General features: G+C 45.2%; 1 protein-coding gene across 1 annotated transcript in view; it reads left to right on the forward strand.

Moving 5' to 3' along the window:
• Positions 1–18,222, forward strand: part of NUAK1 (NUAK family, SNF1-like kinase, 1) — a 109,496-nt gene that overhangs the window by 64,323 nt on the left and 26,951 nt on the right. The window contains exon 3 of the mRNA XM_006897545.1: positions 16,925–17,076. Within this exon, the coding sequence (XP_006897607.1) occupies positions 16,925–17,076 (152 nt within the window). The remainder of the gene's footprint in view (positions 1–16,924; positions 17,077–18,222) is intronic.

An 18,222-nucleotide genomic window follows, 5' to 3' on the forward strand; every position in this document is an offset into this window, starting at 1 on the left:
TGGTGAATTGCTGAACATTTTAATACACTCCCTTGGCTGCCAGGATTTACTGGTTCCACGTGAAGTCCCTGCAGACTGGCTCCAAGTGAAAGTACCTGCCCCCGCTAATCACAGCCCCAGACTGGTCCCTTGAATCGGATCCCGAGAAGAGCGTGCCTCAGCTGGGAATCTATCGGCCCAGCCATGCCTCTAATGAGCTTCCTATTAAGTTAGCTGTTTGACCTCGCAGTGTATGATTTTCATTGTTTCCCTTTGATTACATCCAAGCTGTTTTTTCTCCGGGCTGGACATTAGAAATAAAACAACTACAGATTTAACTCCCTTGCTGTCCGGCCTCGCCCTCTGGGGTTTCCTGGAATTCAGTATTTTTGAGTGCCTTAAATAATAATACCACTTGTACTTGAAGCTCATTTTCTAAAGGGGGGAAAAATGGGACCAGAGCGCAATTTAATATAGCGTCTTTGGAAGTGAAGAGGGATGGGTATTTTCATTTGCTTAGCGGGCAGCAGTATGCACTTAGAAAGCCACGTGAGGGCCTGTTCCATTAATCACTTAGATGCTGAAGTGAGATTGAGTGAGATGAACTGTAACTTCTGGCTCACCTGGTAGCTGTGGCCCTCAAAGGCCACCATTGGTTTGAGCAACTAGTTAAGAGGGCAGATTGGCCTCCACTCCACTGTCTTTAGGGAGCTCAATCTTCCAGGTTCTTTGAAGTTTCTGAGTCTGTTTTATGATCTCATCTGTTCCCTCTCTCTTGCACACTCAAACACACACACACACACACGATGGCACAAGTGTGATCTCAGGCATAGTTTGAGCCAGTTACAAGTCCACACTCCTGGATTTGATTTCTTAAACTAGAACCTAAGAGTAAGAGCTGACACTCGTGTGCTTGCTGTATGCTGGATGTGGTTGAGATGATTCCTACACTTAGAAGATCGGTGGGAGCTTCATTTGGTATTTGAGGAAACTGACATAGAAAAACCCAGCTAGTAAGTGGCAGGGCTTGGATTCGAACCTGGGCAGCATGGCTTCAGAAATCAGACTGCCGGCTGCTGTGCTTTGTTGCTCAAGAAGCAGCCTCGGACTTGGTGGTGATAGATAAGACACTCTTCTGAATGACGGAGCCATTTGCAGTGGGTCCGGCAGTGAAGAGAAGCAGAGGTCTACTACCACGGGCCTGACTTTCCCCCCTGGACTAAGTGGTGAGTTGAGATGAGCCACCTAAAGCCTTGTCTTAGTTTCCTTGTGCTGCTGTAACAGAAATAACCACAGTAGGCTTCTTTAAGGATAGAGACCTCTTCTCTCATAGTTCTGCAGGCTGTCAGTCCACATGCAGACACTAGTGAAGCCCTCCTGTGCCTATTTCTGATATTAGTAGCTGCCAGTCCTTGGATTCCACGTGATCTTCATGAGTGTCTGTCCACCCCCTGCTGCACTGGTCTGTCTCTGTATCCAGCTTGCTCTTCTCAGAAATGCTGAGGTTTAGGACCCACCCTACATTAAAGGAACAGGAAAAACCCTGTTTACAAATAGGATCATATCCACAGTTGGTCAGGATCCCAACAGATATTTTTAAGATTTTTAAGAGACAGTCCCTCACAGTGTTCTGTGGGAAATTTTAGGGGGGGACACTAAGGTTCCCCACCCCGGTTGGGGGAGCATGCTTTTGTGAGAAGTTCACTGGGTTGAGTTCTGATCCAAAAGTTGAGGCAGAACCGTGGAGGAAATGAACAGGGAGACTGGGGACCTGAATGATGAGGAGTTTGGGAATGATTGATGGGCTCTAATTCTACCTCAGAGCACTGCTGGGTTTCTTTAGACATTTTTCCAGACACAGTTTTGGAAAGAGGAGTAGAACGCCCAGTGGCCAGTCCAACATAGCGCACTTGATTCTCTCTTCCGTGTTACTGCTTTCCCTATCCTGGCTGGCTTCCTGCCTTCCTAGGATTTGGTTCTGGACCCCAGATAGCACAGGGATCTTAGCAGGGATGAATGATTCTTGGCAAGCCTCCTACATCTCTTTTTCTACAAGAAACATTTCTATTTTCTTACCATTCTGCTATCTTCTGTGGATTCTCCTGCTGGCAGTGGGTGGCCTGGTAGACTGTGGTTCTCCTTGAGTGTGCCATCCAACTAAAAAACCCTGTCATTGCCCAAACCAGGAAACACACTGACTCCTTTCAAACCACTGACAGCGGAGGAGCTGCCAGTCCAATTTCATTTCCTCACCATCACAGCCCTGGGCTTCTCCCCTCAAGAGCTCAGATGACCTGTTTGAGCAAAGTCCATGTGGTGTTTGTCGTTTTGTTCTGGGGAGGATGCTTTTGAAGACCGGGGCTTGTGTTGACTAAAGGTTCTAACTGGGGCACAGATAGTTCTTTCAGAGGAAAGACCACTCAATTTCTGAAATGAAAAATAAGCTCATTTTCTGTGAAGATCCTGCCGACCTATAATAAAAGAGCACTTGTGATGAGTGGAAAGGCCCTTGTGTGTGAGGCTGTTAGGCAAGTCCTCAATGCTGCCTCGTGGCAAGGTGGGCCTGGCAGTGTAGTGGAGATGATTTAGGAGGTAGCCTTAATAAAAACAAAGGCATGAAAAGAATTCTAACTGGCATATGCCAACGTCCCCTTGGCCTTTTTGTCTAGACCAACAGACTAACCTTCCTTCCTCAAGGTTATTTGTAAACCATGTGACTTACTCCATAGAAAGATACACTGCACATATTTGGGAGGCTAGAGGGTCAGCAAAAGAGAAGACAACCATCAATGAAATGGATTGACACAGTGGCTGGAGCAATGGCCTCGAGTTTATCAGGGGTGATGGGGATTGGGCAGGGTTGAGATCTGTTGCTCAGAAGGTTACTATGAGTTGACTTTGACTCGAGAGCTTCTAACATAAAACAACTATGAGATATCATCTCACCCCACACAGAATAGCAAAATTTCACAGAACAGCAAGCAACAAATGCTGGCAAGGTTGTGGAGAAACTGGAACTCTTATTCACTGTTGGTGGGAATGTGAAATGGTACAACCACTACGGAAGGTGGTATGGTGCTTTCTCAAAATGTTGCAAATAGAGGTACCATTTGACCCAGCAATTCCACTACTTGGAATATACCCCAAAGAGACTATAACTGACATCCAAGCAGATATATGCACACCCATGTTTATTGCGGCTTTGTTCACAATAGCAAGGAGTTGGAAACAACCTAAGTGTCCATCAACAAAAAAATGAATGGATAGAGAAGCTATGGTATGTTCACACAATGGAATAATACGCTGCATTAAAAAACAAGGAACTCATGCAATATTATTCAAAAGGGGTGACTCTGGAGGACATTGTGCTGAGTGAAGTATCTCCGTCACAAAAGGACAAATACGGCATGGTGCCACTGTTGTAAAACAGGACTGACCTTGGGGTTGGGGGAGACTGAGAAAGATGGGTTCAATAATGTATACTGCATTGAAACAGATGTGGGAGAAGATTGTTTAAAAGGGATATGTGATTAGGTATTTTTGTCATGACAGGAGTCTAGAGTGAAGGCTACATGGGGGAATGGACCTGGGGGAGGGTTTGTAAAACAATGAAAGAATTTTTCTTTTACTTTTCCAAGAGGGTAGTGTACTAGGGGGGAGGGTTGGGAGGAGAGAAAAATACAACTATGAATGAATGGAAACCCAAAGTCTCTGTAAATTTTTACTGAAATTAATAATAAATTTAAATGAAACAAACAAAAATACCATCTAACAGTAACAATTGTTATTGTTACGTACCAGTGGTCATTGAGTTGTGATTTGTGGTGATTCTGTGTTTATCAGAGTAGGATTATGTCCTGTAAGCTGTCCATGACTCATACTGACAGAGTGTTATTAGCTTCGTGTGAATCATAGCCAGCCACTAACTAAAAAGTCAGCAGTTCAAGTCCACCAGCTGACTTGCGGGGAAAGATGGACAATCTCATCTCATAAATATCTGCTGCCTCAGGATCCTAACAGAGGGTCGCTCTGATTCAGAAGTGACCTGATCCCAGTGTTTTTATTTTTTTCTTTTTAATGGAGTTTGTTTTGAACATTTTTGAAAGTGGATCATCAAGCCTTTCTTCCAGAAGTATCTCTGGGTAGATTTGAACTTCCATCCTTTTGATCAGCAATTGAGTGTGTCAGTCACACTCTTTGTGTAGCATCCTGTAAGCTGACTCCCTTAAACACCCTAGAGTGTTTGCCTCTAAAATGGCTGGTGGGTGGTTAAAAATCCCAACATCTTCTCACTCATCAGCCTTTCTTGAGGGCCAGAGCATTGTTTTTGCAGTACGCATTTTCTCAAGTTATCCGAGTTGTGTTAATAACCTTGAGGGCAGCAGAAGGGAATTGTTAGGCGCGGGTAATTAGTGTGATTGTGGAATCCAGGCAGTCAGGAGGCAGGACTGGACTGTCACTGAACATCTGATGAGATTCAGAATTAATTTGGAGAAGTCACTGTTGCTACAGCAACCCATCCCCATTCTCCCTTGAAATGGAAAATAAACAGAAAACAGAGAAAATAATTCAAGTTGGGTGTCTGGGAAGAAGGCCTTTCTGGGACCAGTGGAAGAGAAGGCAAAGGGGTTTTCACTTTTTAATTTATTTTTAAAGGTTTGGTATTTTAAAAGCTGCTGAGGTAGCCATAAAAATCTAAGAAGAGCAAATCTCAACTTATTTTTGATGGTTCAGTTCCACTCCTGGTTTCTCTATGTTTCTTTTCAGGCCCTTTTGAGATTGCCTCACTGATCTTTCTCTCTGATCGTCTGAGTCCTTAACATCTGTGCTAGGGTTAGAGGTTGAATTATTTTATAAGCATTAGTTGTATCCAACTAGTAATTTCTCGAAGACAGACTGTCTTAGGCTGCTTGTGTCTCTCCATTTGTGTCAGAGTGGAATGTGTTCTGTAGGATGTTTTGTGGCTGGTATTTTTTTTTTTCTTTTTTGGAAAGGAGTTCACCAGGACTTTCTTCTGAGGTCACTCTGAGTGGACCTGAACCTCTAACCCTTAACAAAATATTCAGATTAATTATTCAGATAAGCTGATCACAAAAATGTAAAAGCATTAATAGAAAAGGCAGTGGTATTGGTTCTGTTTAAAGGCCACTGCTGTGGGAAGGGAAGAGAGGGAAGTAAAAATGACTTGGGGAGTCAGAACCTTTGAAAGTTGGCTTTTCTAACCATTGTGTTAGCCCCCATTCAGGGCATGGTCGCCAGCTACCTTAACTGCAGACACATGGCCTTGCAAATTATCAACAGCAGTGGGACGTGTGTGTGTGTGTGTGTGTGTGTGAGAGAGAGAGAGAGAGAGAGAGAGAGAAGAGGGGAGGGGAGAGAAGAGGAGAGGATACTTTCTACACTGTGAGGTATCCTGATGACAGTGGTGGAGAGAGAGTGAAGAGACTGTGTCAAGGTGTAACCAGAGGAACACTGAGATAAAGACCACAGTTAAAGATTTTGCTTGCTGGATGATTGAAGGAGAAGCTGACTTGTTACTGCTTTGAGGGAAACCTTGCTGGAGATTGAGGAAACCAGAAGCTTCTTGCATTTGTGCTGCTGAACTGAACCTGGACTTTCACTGATTGGGGAATTGTGCCTTGTTAATCTGGCTTGGGACTGCTGGAATAAACCTGGACTTGCACTGGGTAATATTCCTTGCCTACTCTACTCTCCAACTTATTTCCCTAATCAACCCTACAGCCATGAGCAAAGACTGTGAGTCAACAATGAAGATCGGATCCAAATGCTTGGTAGAAAAGGTGCCAAGAGCGTGGAGGTGGAGCATGTTTGACTGTGTAGCTATGTGTGTGGTGCAGTGGATATTGTTGACAGGGACAGTTCCCCTTTATGAAACAGGTAGAGTTCAGACTTGTATCTAGTCATTAAGTTGGACAAAGGCAAAGGCAATACACAATAAGTGGACAACAGACATAATGAGTATTGTAATTTATGTTATAAAACAGAAAATGTCACCACAACAAGATAAAGATAAATAATCTAATTGAAAAATGGACACAGGATATGAGCAGATACTTCACCAAAGAAGAACATTCAGATGGCAAACAAGCACATGTAGAAATGTTCAAAATCTCTAGCTCTATGAGAGATACAAATCAAAACAACTATGAGATATCATCTCACCCCAGTAAGAATAGCAATATTTAACAGAACAGCAAGCAACAAATGCTGGTGAGGTTGTGGAGAAACTGGAACCTTTATTCACTGGTCATGGGAGTGTAAAATGGTGCAACCACTGTGGAAAGTGGTGTGGCACTGTCTCAAAAAATTGCAAATAGAAATACCATTTGACCCAGCTATCCACTACTGGGAATATACCCTAAAGAGACCATAAATGACATCCAAGCAGATATATGCACACCCATGTTTATCACGACTTTGTTCACAATAGCAAGGAGTTGGAAACAACCCAAGTGCTCATCAAAAAATGAATGGATACAGAAGCCGTGGTATATTCACACAATGGAATACTACACTGCATTGAAAAAAACAAGGAACTCATGCTGAGTGAAGTATCTCTGTCACAAAAGGACAAATACTGCATGGTGCCACTGTTGTAGAATGAGACTGACATCAGGGTTGGGGTAAGACTGAGAAAAACTGGATAAATTATGTATACTGTATTGAAACAGATGAGGGAGAGAACAGCTTAAAAACAATATATGATAGGGTATTATGGTTATCACAAGTGTCCAGAATTAAGGTTGCATAGTGGAGTGTACTCGGGGCGGTGGGGGGTGGGGGTGCGGGGGCATTGTATACCAATGAAAGAATTTTTCTTTTACTTTTCAAAGAGAGGAGCTAACTGGGGAGGGGAGGTATGGGCAAGGAGAAAAGTGCAACAATGAATGAATGGAAATCCAAAATCTCTGTAAATGTTCATTAAAATTAATAAAATAAAATTAAAAAAACAACCAAACAAAACGGAACATGTATGAAGTTATAGTGAAAACCCAGTATGCTTTAGAAGCTTTCACTGAAATTCCCAATTGGAGGGGGGATTTTTTTAAAAAACCCTCACTCCTATGGAGTTGATTCTGAATAATAGTAGAACTGCTCCAAGTGTTTTCTGACACTGTTAATATTTACAGGAATAGGCTACATCTTTCTCCTGCAGAACTCCTAGTGGGTTCAAACACTGGTCTTTCCACTAGCAGTCTAAGACCTAACCTTCAGTGCCATCAGGGCACCTTGTGACTCTGTTTCCCGGGAGTATATCACATGGACAGAGGGAATGAATGACAGAGGAAGGTGGTGGGTGGTGGCAAGAACATAAAATTTACTCACACAGACTTTAGAGGTAAAGTCAGTCAACAGAAATGCATGCAGATGCAGGAAAAGACTTAACAAAGAATATTCCCATCAGCACTATCCGTAATGGTCTTTGAGCTGAAAATAACCCAAAGATCCTTCAGCAGTTAAATGCATAAAGTGTGGTACTTTCACACCACAGAGTGCTCTAAGCGGTCTTGGAGCATCATGGCTTATTCACACCAGCATCATGTTGCTCTAATGAAACCAGACATGAATAGATAATGCATGCTTCAGTCTATAAAATGAAAAGTTGGCAAAACTAACCTAAAATACTGGCTTCTATTAAGTTACTGTTGGGGACATATTTAGTGACAAAAAGGAATTGGGGTGAATGTGGGAAGGTCATGAATGCTCTTTCTTGATCTGGGTATTTCTATTTATTAATATTTGTAAATATTTTCTATTTATAAAGTAGAAATGATGTGCATATTGCCTCCTAGAACTGTGGGGAGGATTAAACGGGATAGTCAACAGCATGTAGTAATCGCTCAATAAATGTTAGCTGTTATTTTAGGAGTCCAGGTGGTTTGGTGCCTGATGTGAAAGGCTCCCAACTCCAAGGTCAGTGGTTTGAATCCACAAGGTAGTCCTGGGAAGGGGGGGAGGCAATCTCTTCCCTAAACGTTTGTTGTTGTTGTTGTCAAGTTAGAACCGACCCATAGCTAACCCTCCAGCGGGTTTTCAGAGGCAGTGAGTTATACAGGAGGAGATTGCCTGTCTAAAGAGTAGCTGGTTGGTTAGAACTGCGTACCTTTGTTTTGGTAGCACAGTTCCTTACCACTAAACCATAGCCTCGGAAACCCGCTGGAGGATTGCTATGAATTGGAAATGACTTGATGGCAGTGGCCTCTGATTATGTTTTATTGTTAACTATACTTGGCTCCTCATGGGAAGATGAGGGTTTACAATCCATTAGCTGCTCTACAGGGGTGAAAAGACGTGGCAATCTGCTTCCACGAAGGGTTACAGTCTGGGAAACCCTATGGGGCAGTTCTGTCCTGTCCTCTAGGGTTGCTAGGAGTCAGACTCCAACTTGACAGCTGCAAGTTTTGGAGGAAGGCTAGATCATTGTCTGGGACGGTTCCCAGAAAGAAGTGAACCTTAGACACTTTTATAGGCCCGGCATCCTGGAGGCCACCCTGTCCCTCATTCTCAGCTCTTTTACTGTTGCTGGCAATGTTTGGTCAGATGCCTCCCCCACCCTGTGCCCTGTGCCCCCTGCCCAAGTCTTTTGTGGCCATTCCAGACCTTGCTTATAATGTGCTTCTTCCTTCTGTTTCTGCCCTGTGCCCTCATTCATGCTGCCTCGCTGCCTGTATTTACTGCCCCTCTTAACCTGGTGAAGGCATCCACATATCACCACTGCTACAGTTGCTCTTGAGTCAACTCTTGAATAACAGCAGCCCCGAGTGGGTCAGAGGAGAACTGGGCTCCATTGGGTGCTCACTGGATGCTTTTCAGGAGGAGACCACCAGTCCTTTCTTCCGAGGTGACTCTGGGGGCACTCAAACCTCTACATTTTCAATTACTAGCCAAGTATATTAGTCATTCGCAGCACCCAAGAACTCTACTTTCCCCATTGTTGTTCTTGTTGTCATGTGCTGTCAAGTCGACTATGACCCTGTGAACAGTAGCTTTGAATCTTGCTCAGTCCTGAGCCAATCTCACCATCTCGGACACACCTGCCCCCATTGCCACAGTCACTGTGTCAGTCCTTCTTATCCAGGGTCTTTCTCTCCTGTGCTGACCTTCTACTCTCCCTTCCCCAAGAACTGATCCCCCCTGGCAACATGCCCAAAGTATGTGAAATGGTTTTAAAATCCTTGCCTCCAAGTAGCAATCTGGTTTCATCCTGTCAGAGAGACCTCTTGACAATCCATGGTAAGTTTAGTACTTTTGTCTAGCATCAGAACTCAAAAGTAGGGGAGCTCTGGTGGCCTAGTGGCAAGGAGCTGCAACTACAATCCCAGAGGTGCACAGTTCGAATCCACCAGATGCTCTGCCGGGGAAGGAGGGACAATCTCCTCCTGTACCAGTCAGATCTGATTTGACGGTACACTCACACAAAAATAACAAAAAATTAAAAAAAAAAAAGAACTCAAAAGTATTGATTCTTCTTCTGTCCCCCTTAGTCACTGGCCATCTCTCAGATGCATAGCAAACAGATGACACATCTTAGTCTCTAGACTGACATCACTGCTCTTTAGCACCCTGGAGATGTCCCTGACCCCAGACTTTCTTAAAGCAATTCATTTTTTATTTCCTAACTGCTGGTGCCAAAAAGTGTTGATTGTGCCCTTCACATTGTTGTTGTTGTTATGTGTTGTCGAGTCACCTGCAATTCATGGTGACCTGTGTAATACAGCACTGAAGCCTGCCCTGTCCTGAGCCAGTCTCACTGACTCCAGCACACTTCCCCTGATCACCCCAGTTACTGTATCAGTCCATCTCATCCAGGGTCTTCCTCTCTTGTGCTGTCCCTCCATCTTTTTAAGCATGATGTCCTTCTCTAAAGACCGGTCCCTCCTCGACACGTACCCAATGTATGTGAGATGGAGCTTCAGAATCCTAGCCTCCTAGGAGAAACTTGGTTTCACCCTCTCCAAGACAGACCTATTTGCTTTCTTGGCGGTCCATGGTATGTCCAAGACTCTTCTCCAGCACCACAACTCGCAGGCATCAATTCTTCTTCTGTCATCCTTAGTCATTATCCAATTCTCTGATGGATAGCAAGTAATTGTGAAGTAATTGCATGAATCAGGTGAACCTTAGTCTCTAGACTGACATCGTTGCTTCTCAGTACTCTGGAGAGGCCTTCCGCATGGTAGGCACTTTATAAAATGTTGCTTTTATACCAGAACCCAAGTTTGGCACCCGATGGATGTGACTCCAGTGCCATGGGCTGTCTCTGGCTGAGCTAAGTTTCTATTCTGAGTTGTAATTTTCCTGGTAGGACTGGCATGTCAAGGGCCATAGTTTTCCTTACCATTCTGGAGCCGCTGAGCTTCTGGGTAAAAGTGTCTAGCCAAGAGACACAAGCTTTCATTTTTCAGAAAGGAAACCCTTCCCAACTGGTGGAAAATAAGCTTTTGCTTAGTGACTAATAACAAAAACACAGACAAGATTTCTAGGCTTATAAATATCCAGTTGTGAAAGTGCCCAAGGGAAGCAGCCCTTTTTTACCAGAAGAATGACCGACAGCGTTCTTGTCACCTCGCTGATGGCGACCTGACGGTGCCCAGGGAGCCGTGGGATGAGGGTGTGGAAGCCGCTCTTTCTTCCATGCGAATTCCCAGGGCCTGACTGTTACACATTATAAACCCTGGGCTATTCTGGAAAAAGAATAGCTGGTCTTTCAGGTCCCTTCCTGCGTGGAAGTCCTGTGACTGCAGCAGCCACAACATGGTTTAAAGCAAGAAGCCGGAGGGGACAGGAGAGGCTTGGGTTTTTATTTTGCCAGATCTGCTTGAAAGGCACGTGAAGTCATCATGGGAGCCATGTACGTTTATCGAGAACTGGCCCCATCCGGTGTGCTGCGCGTCCTGGAAACCCGGTAAAAGTGAGAGGAAGTTGTTGTCAGCCTCCCTGGATGGGTGAGGAGACTGAGAGGTTAAAGTATATGAAGAATGGAGCAGTGGGTAAGAGCACCGGGTCTGGAGCGGGTCTACCTCACCCAGTCCCAGCTCTGAGTACTGCTCCCTACAGAGTTGCCAGCTGTAACTAACCTCTATGTAGCCTGGATTTCCTGTCTGAGAGATGAGGACACCCACACCACCACGGCCATAGGGTTGCTGTATGGATTAAATGAAATGAATCATGCACATAGCGGGATGGTGCCAGGCACATAGGAGGCCTTCACCAAATGCTGCCATTAATTAAGAAAGGGCTCACCTAGCGTCCACTATAGCATCAAGAAGCCTCCTTTGATGTGTCACAGATTCTCCAAGGCCAGGGCTGTTAGCACAAGGACAATCTACCTGTGCTCCGTACAGCTTTCAATGGCTCACACCAGGCCTCCCTTCCATAGTGACCATAGGTGGACTCGAACCGTCAACAATTAGTAAAATAATCAGATCAGTGTTTCAAAGAGACTAATCAGAAAAGCATTCACCTGAAAGACAATGAGGCTGGTTTTATTTGCTGGAGGAATGAGGGAGCTAAATGACTATGAGTTACGGGAAGGGCTTTAGCTTTAGCTTTAGTCAAAGAAATTTGGGATCACATTTACCCAGCAGAGATGCACACAGAGGTGGCTAGGGTTAGGTCATGGCCTTGCCTACAGAACTTGGGCTGCTGCTTCATGCAGGTTCTAGAGCTAAGCCTGGCCACTGGGATGGCGGCTCTGACCAACTGCGCACCGCCCTGCCTGCAGCGCTAATTTCATCACTGAAATAGCATCTCATTCATCTGGTTCGGGAACCTTAGTTCCACTGGAATCAATAATTGTTCTTAGGGCCGTTGCTACCAAATCAATTCTGACTCGTTGTGACACTGTAGAATAGAGTTGAACCATCCCACCAAGTTTAGGGTCTATAGGGAAACAGGCTGCCATGTCTTTTTTCCCCCCTGGGCGGCCGGTGGGTTGGAACTGCAGACTTTGCAATCGGAGCTGCGCCTTTTTACCATGGCTCTGTCCTCCTTTGGATGTCAGGGAAGAGGGACAGGGCCAAACCAATCTGTAAAACTCTGAGTAACAGAAAGAGGTCTCTCTGAGAAGGGTGGGAGAGCCTTGGTGTTTCCCAGACCTTTTACTTGCCATTGACCTTGGAATCCCATTTCCTCCAGTAAACCTTACAGGACTGATGCTTCATGAAGTGATTCCCCAGTGCTCTCCAGGTGTCACCTGCAGGGCCTGGTGGAGACCCGTGAGAATGCACCGTTGTCACTGGACAGGAGAGAACAGGGACTCGGGGCCAGCACTGGTGGGTTCAGAGAGACAGGGCTTGGGACTTTAGAGGCAAAACCAGCAGCACTTACTGGCCACTTACTGGTGGTGTTTATTATTCCCTTTTCTCTAGTTCATTTCCAGTGAGTCAGAACGGTCCCTCCAGGGGGCTTCTAGCATTCTAAATCAGACAGGAGACTATTGCCAACCTTTCTTCCGCAGAGCCACTGGTGGATTTGAACTGCCAGGGGGGTGTAACCTTGGGATTAGCAGTGCAGCCCCTTACAGGTTGTGCCACAAGAGCTCCCTGAGGGCGTTATGAGGAGTCATCCTGTCGATTCTGACTCCTAGCAATCCTGAGTGACGGAGTAGAACTACCCCATAGGGGTTCCTGGGTCGTGATCTTTGCCAGGACAGATCACTGGGTCTTTGTTGTGAGGAACAGCTAGCTGATGGATTCGAACTGCCGACCTTCCAGTTAGCAACTGAGCACTTAACTCTTGCCAGGGCTTTGGGGCCAGCCAGCTAATCAAACTTTGACATACATGACTGTGCCGAACTGAATTGTGTTTATGTCTCCTTGATACCAAATCAGTCGCTTGAAAGGAGACATGCAGTCCTGAAAGCTGTTCATTTGTCTGCATGGTGCTAATGGCCAGCACCTTCTGAGTGTGTCTCACTGGAGCGGCCATCACTGAAGTGGCCATGACTTTGACCTCCTTTCAGGTTGCACCAGACCCTCTGGGGTGTGAAGCCCTTTATTTATTTACCTGTCAGAGCCCTTTCTACCCTTCTCTATGTTTAACTTTTTTAAATTAGGAGACGCACTGCTCCCAGGGCGTGCTGGTCTGTCATGTTTGAGCCTGCACCATCCACTGCAACTTTTCCAGTTTCCGAATTTTCTTGTTAATGAAAACTGCACCGAGGCTTAAATCCCTGGCACGGGCCAAAGCCGCAGGGTACACTGAGGCCAGTAGACGCGAGAGTAGCCAATTTTATCTGGCTGTTCCCTCCTCCTCCTGCTGCCTGCCCTCCTCCTTCCCCCTTAATTTTATCAGAGACTTTTGGCTGGACTTGAAGGAGCCGAAAAGGAACTGGAATGGCCTGAGCTTCTAGCAGCCAGTGACAAGGTGTGGGAGGCAGGAGACCCAGCCTGGGCACATTCCAGTTCAATTCAGTTTGTCATTGAATGTGTTTGTGCGTCTGGCTTGGAGCAGGGCTATGGGAGTCCCATAATATTGGTACCAGCAACACTAGCTAGTAGCAAATTGACCATATGCTAAAAATGCTGGCCTTTCCTCTGTCTTAAACATACTGTCTTCAGCAATTAACTCTTCCTATCGGTTATAAGAAGTACTGTCCTCATGTTTTCATTGCAGCTGAGTTGGGACCTGTTCATAGCTGACCCTCCAGTGTGTTTTCAGAGGCTGAATAATATGCACATTTTACAGTTGGCAAAAGTGAGGCAGATACAGCAAGCAACTTCCCCAGAGTCACACAACAAGTAGGAGGCAGATCCAGAAAGTCTGCTGAGAAGCGTCTGATGCACAGACTCAGGTTTTTAGCTCTCTCTGAATGAGCCCACAGTCCAGGCAGAAGAAATGAATAGGCGGACCAAGAAATAATTACCACAGAGTTGGAAAGTGTCATGATAGATATGCTGATTTGTATTACAACAGGCAGAAGGAAGGCCATAAAATGCCATATTTGAAATTACTCTTGTTAATGAGGTGGAGTTTTCTGTGTGGGTAAGGGAGGTAAGTGGTAAGGAGTTGTGCTGCCAACCCCAAGGCACACGGTTTGAATCGACCAGCTGCTCCGCAGGAGAAAATTGGACAGTCTCCTCCTGCCCAGTTTATAGCCTCTGAAAACCTGCTGGAGGCTCAGCTATGAGTCGGTTCTGACTTGTCAGTGAACAGCAACAACAGCATCAATGAGTCGGAATTTCTCTGTGAAGTAGAGAGGGAAGAGTGTGTGTAAAAGCAAGGAGGTGGAACCAGCACATTGTGTGTGTGTGTGTGTGTGTATGTGTGTGTGTGAGAGAGAGAAAGAGACACACACACACACACACACACACACACACACAGAGAGAGAGAGATGGTGAGGAACAGCAAACACTTCTTCATGGCACTGCATGCAGAGTCAAAAAGATGCTAATGAAATAGAAGAGTATAAGCAGTGACGTCTTTGACACCATACAGAGGTTTTTACATCCATGTTTTACTGGCTTTGGGTGCCAGTGAGTTGATTACAGACACTTAGCAACTCTAAATAACAGAAAAGGACTTCTCGCAAAGGTTTCCTTGACTGAATCTTTATGGATCAAACCTCAAAGTATTTTGTCTTATGGGGAAACTGGATAGATTTGAACAGCCAGTCTTTCAGTTAGAAACTGACTGTTTAATCAGTGTGCCACCAGAATTCCCTTTGGACTCATGAATTACCAAGAAATTTCCATGAAAATAAAGAATTTTGATTTATTTTGTCTCTGCCCAGAAGATATGTGACACTTGAAGTATAAAACGTAAATGGAGTGGCTTTAGTTGGTTGGCTTGATGCTGGGGACCCAGAACCTCGCCTCCGAGGAGTCTGTAGTTTCCACCTGGACATTTGCCTGCTGTCTCAGGGATTTAGAAAAGCAGAGTTCGAGCATCACTGTTAGTACCTGACCCGAGCCTTGGCATTTTCCATTTCTTCTTACACGTGGGAAAATTGGACAATAAAGAAAATTGAAGAAGAATTTCTGTCTTTGAATTATGGTGTTGGCTAAAATTATTGAATATACTGTGGACTGCCTGAAAAACAAACTGATGGCCTGGTGACAAGAAGCTGCACTGCAGATCTGAAGGCACGTAGTTCGAGGCCACCAGCTGCTCTGCAGGAGAAGGTTGGGCAGTCTCCTCCCATGTGATTAATTGCCTCTGAAAACCCACTGGAAGGTCAGCTGTGGGTCAGTTATGACTTGATGGCACACAGCAACAGACAAGAATGGATTGCCCAAAGATCAAGCAAATGTGCCCTGGAGAAGTGCAGCCAGAGTTCTCCATAGAGGCAAGGATGGTGAGACGTCATCTCGTATACTTTGGGCACGGTATCAGGAGAGGCCAGTCGCTGGAGAGCACACCATGCTAAGAGAAGTGGACAGCTGGTAAAAGAGAAGACTTCCAAGGAGAAGTGTTGGCATTGCGACTACAACAAGTACTTGACTTGATAACACTTAACAACAACAACAAGGCCACCAGAGCAATGGGGGAGATAAATCCGCAAGATAGAGTTCTGTGATAGGGTGAAGGCGCATTCCTGCACCCTGTAGGAGCACATGGATCACATTAGAGATGTTGTGTTTCTAATGGTCTCATTGTGAGTGACAATGGAGGTCTCATTTTGAGCAAAGGCTTGAGAAGATGAGCCCCCTAGAACAGTTGCGTGGAGGCTTCGTCCCAGCCAGGAACCGGCCCCCATCATGTGCCATGTAAGGGGTCACTCTTTAGGTGTGGGTGTGAATGCACACTCGTTCTAGATTCCTGCAGCTCAGAAATGTGGCCAGCAGAGTGGACATAGCTAGATCTGTTGGAGCGTGCCGTTGCTGCTGGCCACTGTCAAGTCACTTTTTTTTGTTTGTTTTGTGGGGTTTTTTAAAAAATTAATTTTAGTGAAAGTTTACAGAGACTTAGGGTTTCCATTCATTGTTGCACTTTTTTCCCTGCCCACCCCTCCCCCCAATTAACTCTGCTCCTTGAAAAGTAAAAGAAAAACTCTTTCATTGCTATGCAGTCCCACCCCTCAAGACCACTCCACTGTGCAGCCTTCGTTCTGGACTCCTGTCATGACAATAATACCCAACCATATATCCCTTTTAAACAATTCTCTCCCTCATCAGTTTCAGTGCAGTAGACATCATTCATCCCCTCCTCTGTCTTCCCTCAACCCCAATGTCAGTCCTGTTTTACAACAGTGGCTCTATGCAATATTTGTCCTTTTATGACTGAGGTATGTCATTCAGCATAATGTCCTCCAGGGTCACTCATTTTGTATACTATTTCATGAGTTCCTTGTTTTTCAGTGCTGCATAGTATTCCATTGTGTGAATATACTACAGCTTCTCTATCCATTCGTTGTTGATGGGCACTTGGGTTGTTTAGAGCTCTTTGCTATTGTGAACAAAGCTGCAATAAACATGAGTGTGCATTTTCAAGTCACTTTTGACTCATGATGACCCAGCTGTGCTGAGTGGAGCACTTCCTGGGGTTTGCAGGTTTGGGACCTTTCAGAAGCAGATCTTTCTCCCAAGGTGCATCTGGATGAGTTTAATCTGCCAACCTTTAGGCCGAAAACCAAGCACTTAATCATTTGGGCCACAGAGAACATGGTCATCATGTTTTTCCACAGGGGAGCTATTCTGGCCAAGGAGGGCTGTGAGAAATAGTCCTAGAGAAAGGCGTAGGGTCTTGGGAAAGAGAACCTTAAGTCCTTTCACGTCACAAAAGTGTGTCCATAGCAGTAACTCTAATGATGCTTGTCTCCCAGCTAGAGAGCTTGCTCAATGCCTCCCGATGTCAGATGACCTGGTGTATGTCCTCAGTGCTGTTTATGTCCTGCTCAGTGACATCTCCAGCATCCATGCCCTGGACTCATAAATGAGCTTGTTAAGTAAGCTGGGATTTGTTTATTGTTTTTCCCTCACAGTGTTCGAAAACAAGGATAAGATTGTGATCATCATGGAGTACGCTAGCAAAGGGGAGCTGTATGATTACATCAGCGAGCGGAGACGCCTCAGCGAGCGGGAGACCAGGCACTTCTTCCGGCAGATCGTCTCCGCTGTGCACTACTGTCACAAGGTACAGCCGGGCCGCCAGCAGCTTCCAGGGCCGGGGGCACAGATGGCACCATGCCTCCCTTCTCATACTGCAAAGTAAATTGCCATCAGGGCCCACACCGACAGTCCCCACACTGGAAACAAAATCCAGGAATAACTCACCATTGGCATTTTTGTTTGCTTCCTTTTTCATCTTCTGCCTCTTCCCTACATTTATTGTCTGCTAAAAAAATATTTGGAGTAATTTTAGATTTACGGAAATGTATCAAAGATAGTTTCCCCAGATACCCTTCACTGAGTGTCCCTTACGTTACTGTGATCTAGTCATCCAAATTAAGACACTGACGTTGGTCCGTTACTATTAACAAAATTCCAGAAGTTCTTCTGATTTCACCGGTTCCGGCTGGCCTGCCTCTGCTTGCTCCAGGTTGCCTCGTTCAGAGAGCCACGTTGTGCTTGTTGTTATTATTGTTAGGTGCTGTTGAGTTGCCGTCAACTCCTAGAAACTCTGTGTTCAGCAGAACAAAGCCAGTCCGACTCTTTAACCTCCTCTCAGTCTCAGCTGGGTTTGAGTGCGCTATTGCAGCCCCATTGTCTTTACTTTGCATTTATTTTTAGAGTTGGGTCTTGTTGTTTTTCTTCACTTACTATCAGTGAAAACAGAGAAAGCCCCTCAAGGAGATAGATTGGCACACGGTGACTCTAACAATGTGTGGATCAGGAGGAAGGCCCGAGACAGAGGAAGGTTCTAATCTGCTGCCCGTAGCGTCACTGTGAGTCATAGGAAACTTGACGGTACCGAGTAGCAATAACATGAACAATTTTCTGTAAAGATTATGTGAGTGTTAGACATTGAAGTTGATTCCTATTTCAACTTATAATAGCTAGTGGTCAGCATCTTTAGAAATGTTTCCCTCTCATTTGATTTGCTTACTTAAGAGAGAATCAGAAGTGAAAATCTTGGATTGAAAGGAATAACAAGCCTTGGATCCTTTCCTTCTGAGGCATATACACATAAGTTGCCTACATGCACATACGTTTCATCGCAACACATCTTCAGGGATGTCCTTGTAATCTAGACATGGCATAGCTACACTTGAGCTCCAGACAAGGAAGTACACAGGGAGTTCTGAGCCACACTCCAGCCATTCTTATTTAGAGTCATTTC

This window comes from Elephantulus edwardii, unplaced genomic scaffold (genome assembly GCF_000299155.1).
Source record: "Elephantulus edwardii isolate Elephantulus edwardi_28Jun2011 unplaced genomic scaffold, EleEdw1.0 scaffold00211, whole genome shotgun sequence".
NCBI classification, from domain to species: domain Eukaryota; kingdom Metazoa; phylum Chordata; class Mammalia; order Macroscelidea; family Macroscelididae; genus Elephantulus; species Elephantulus edwardii.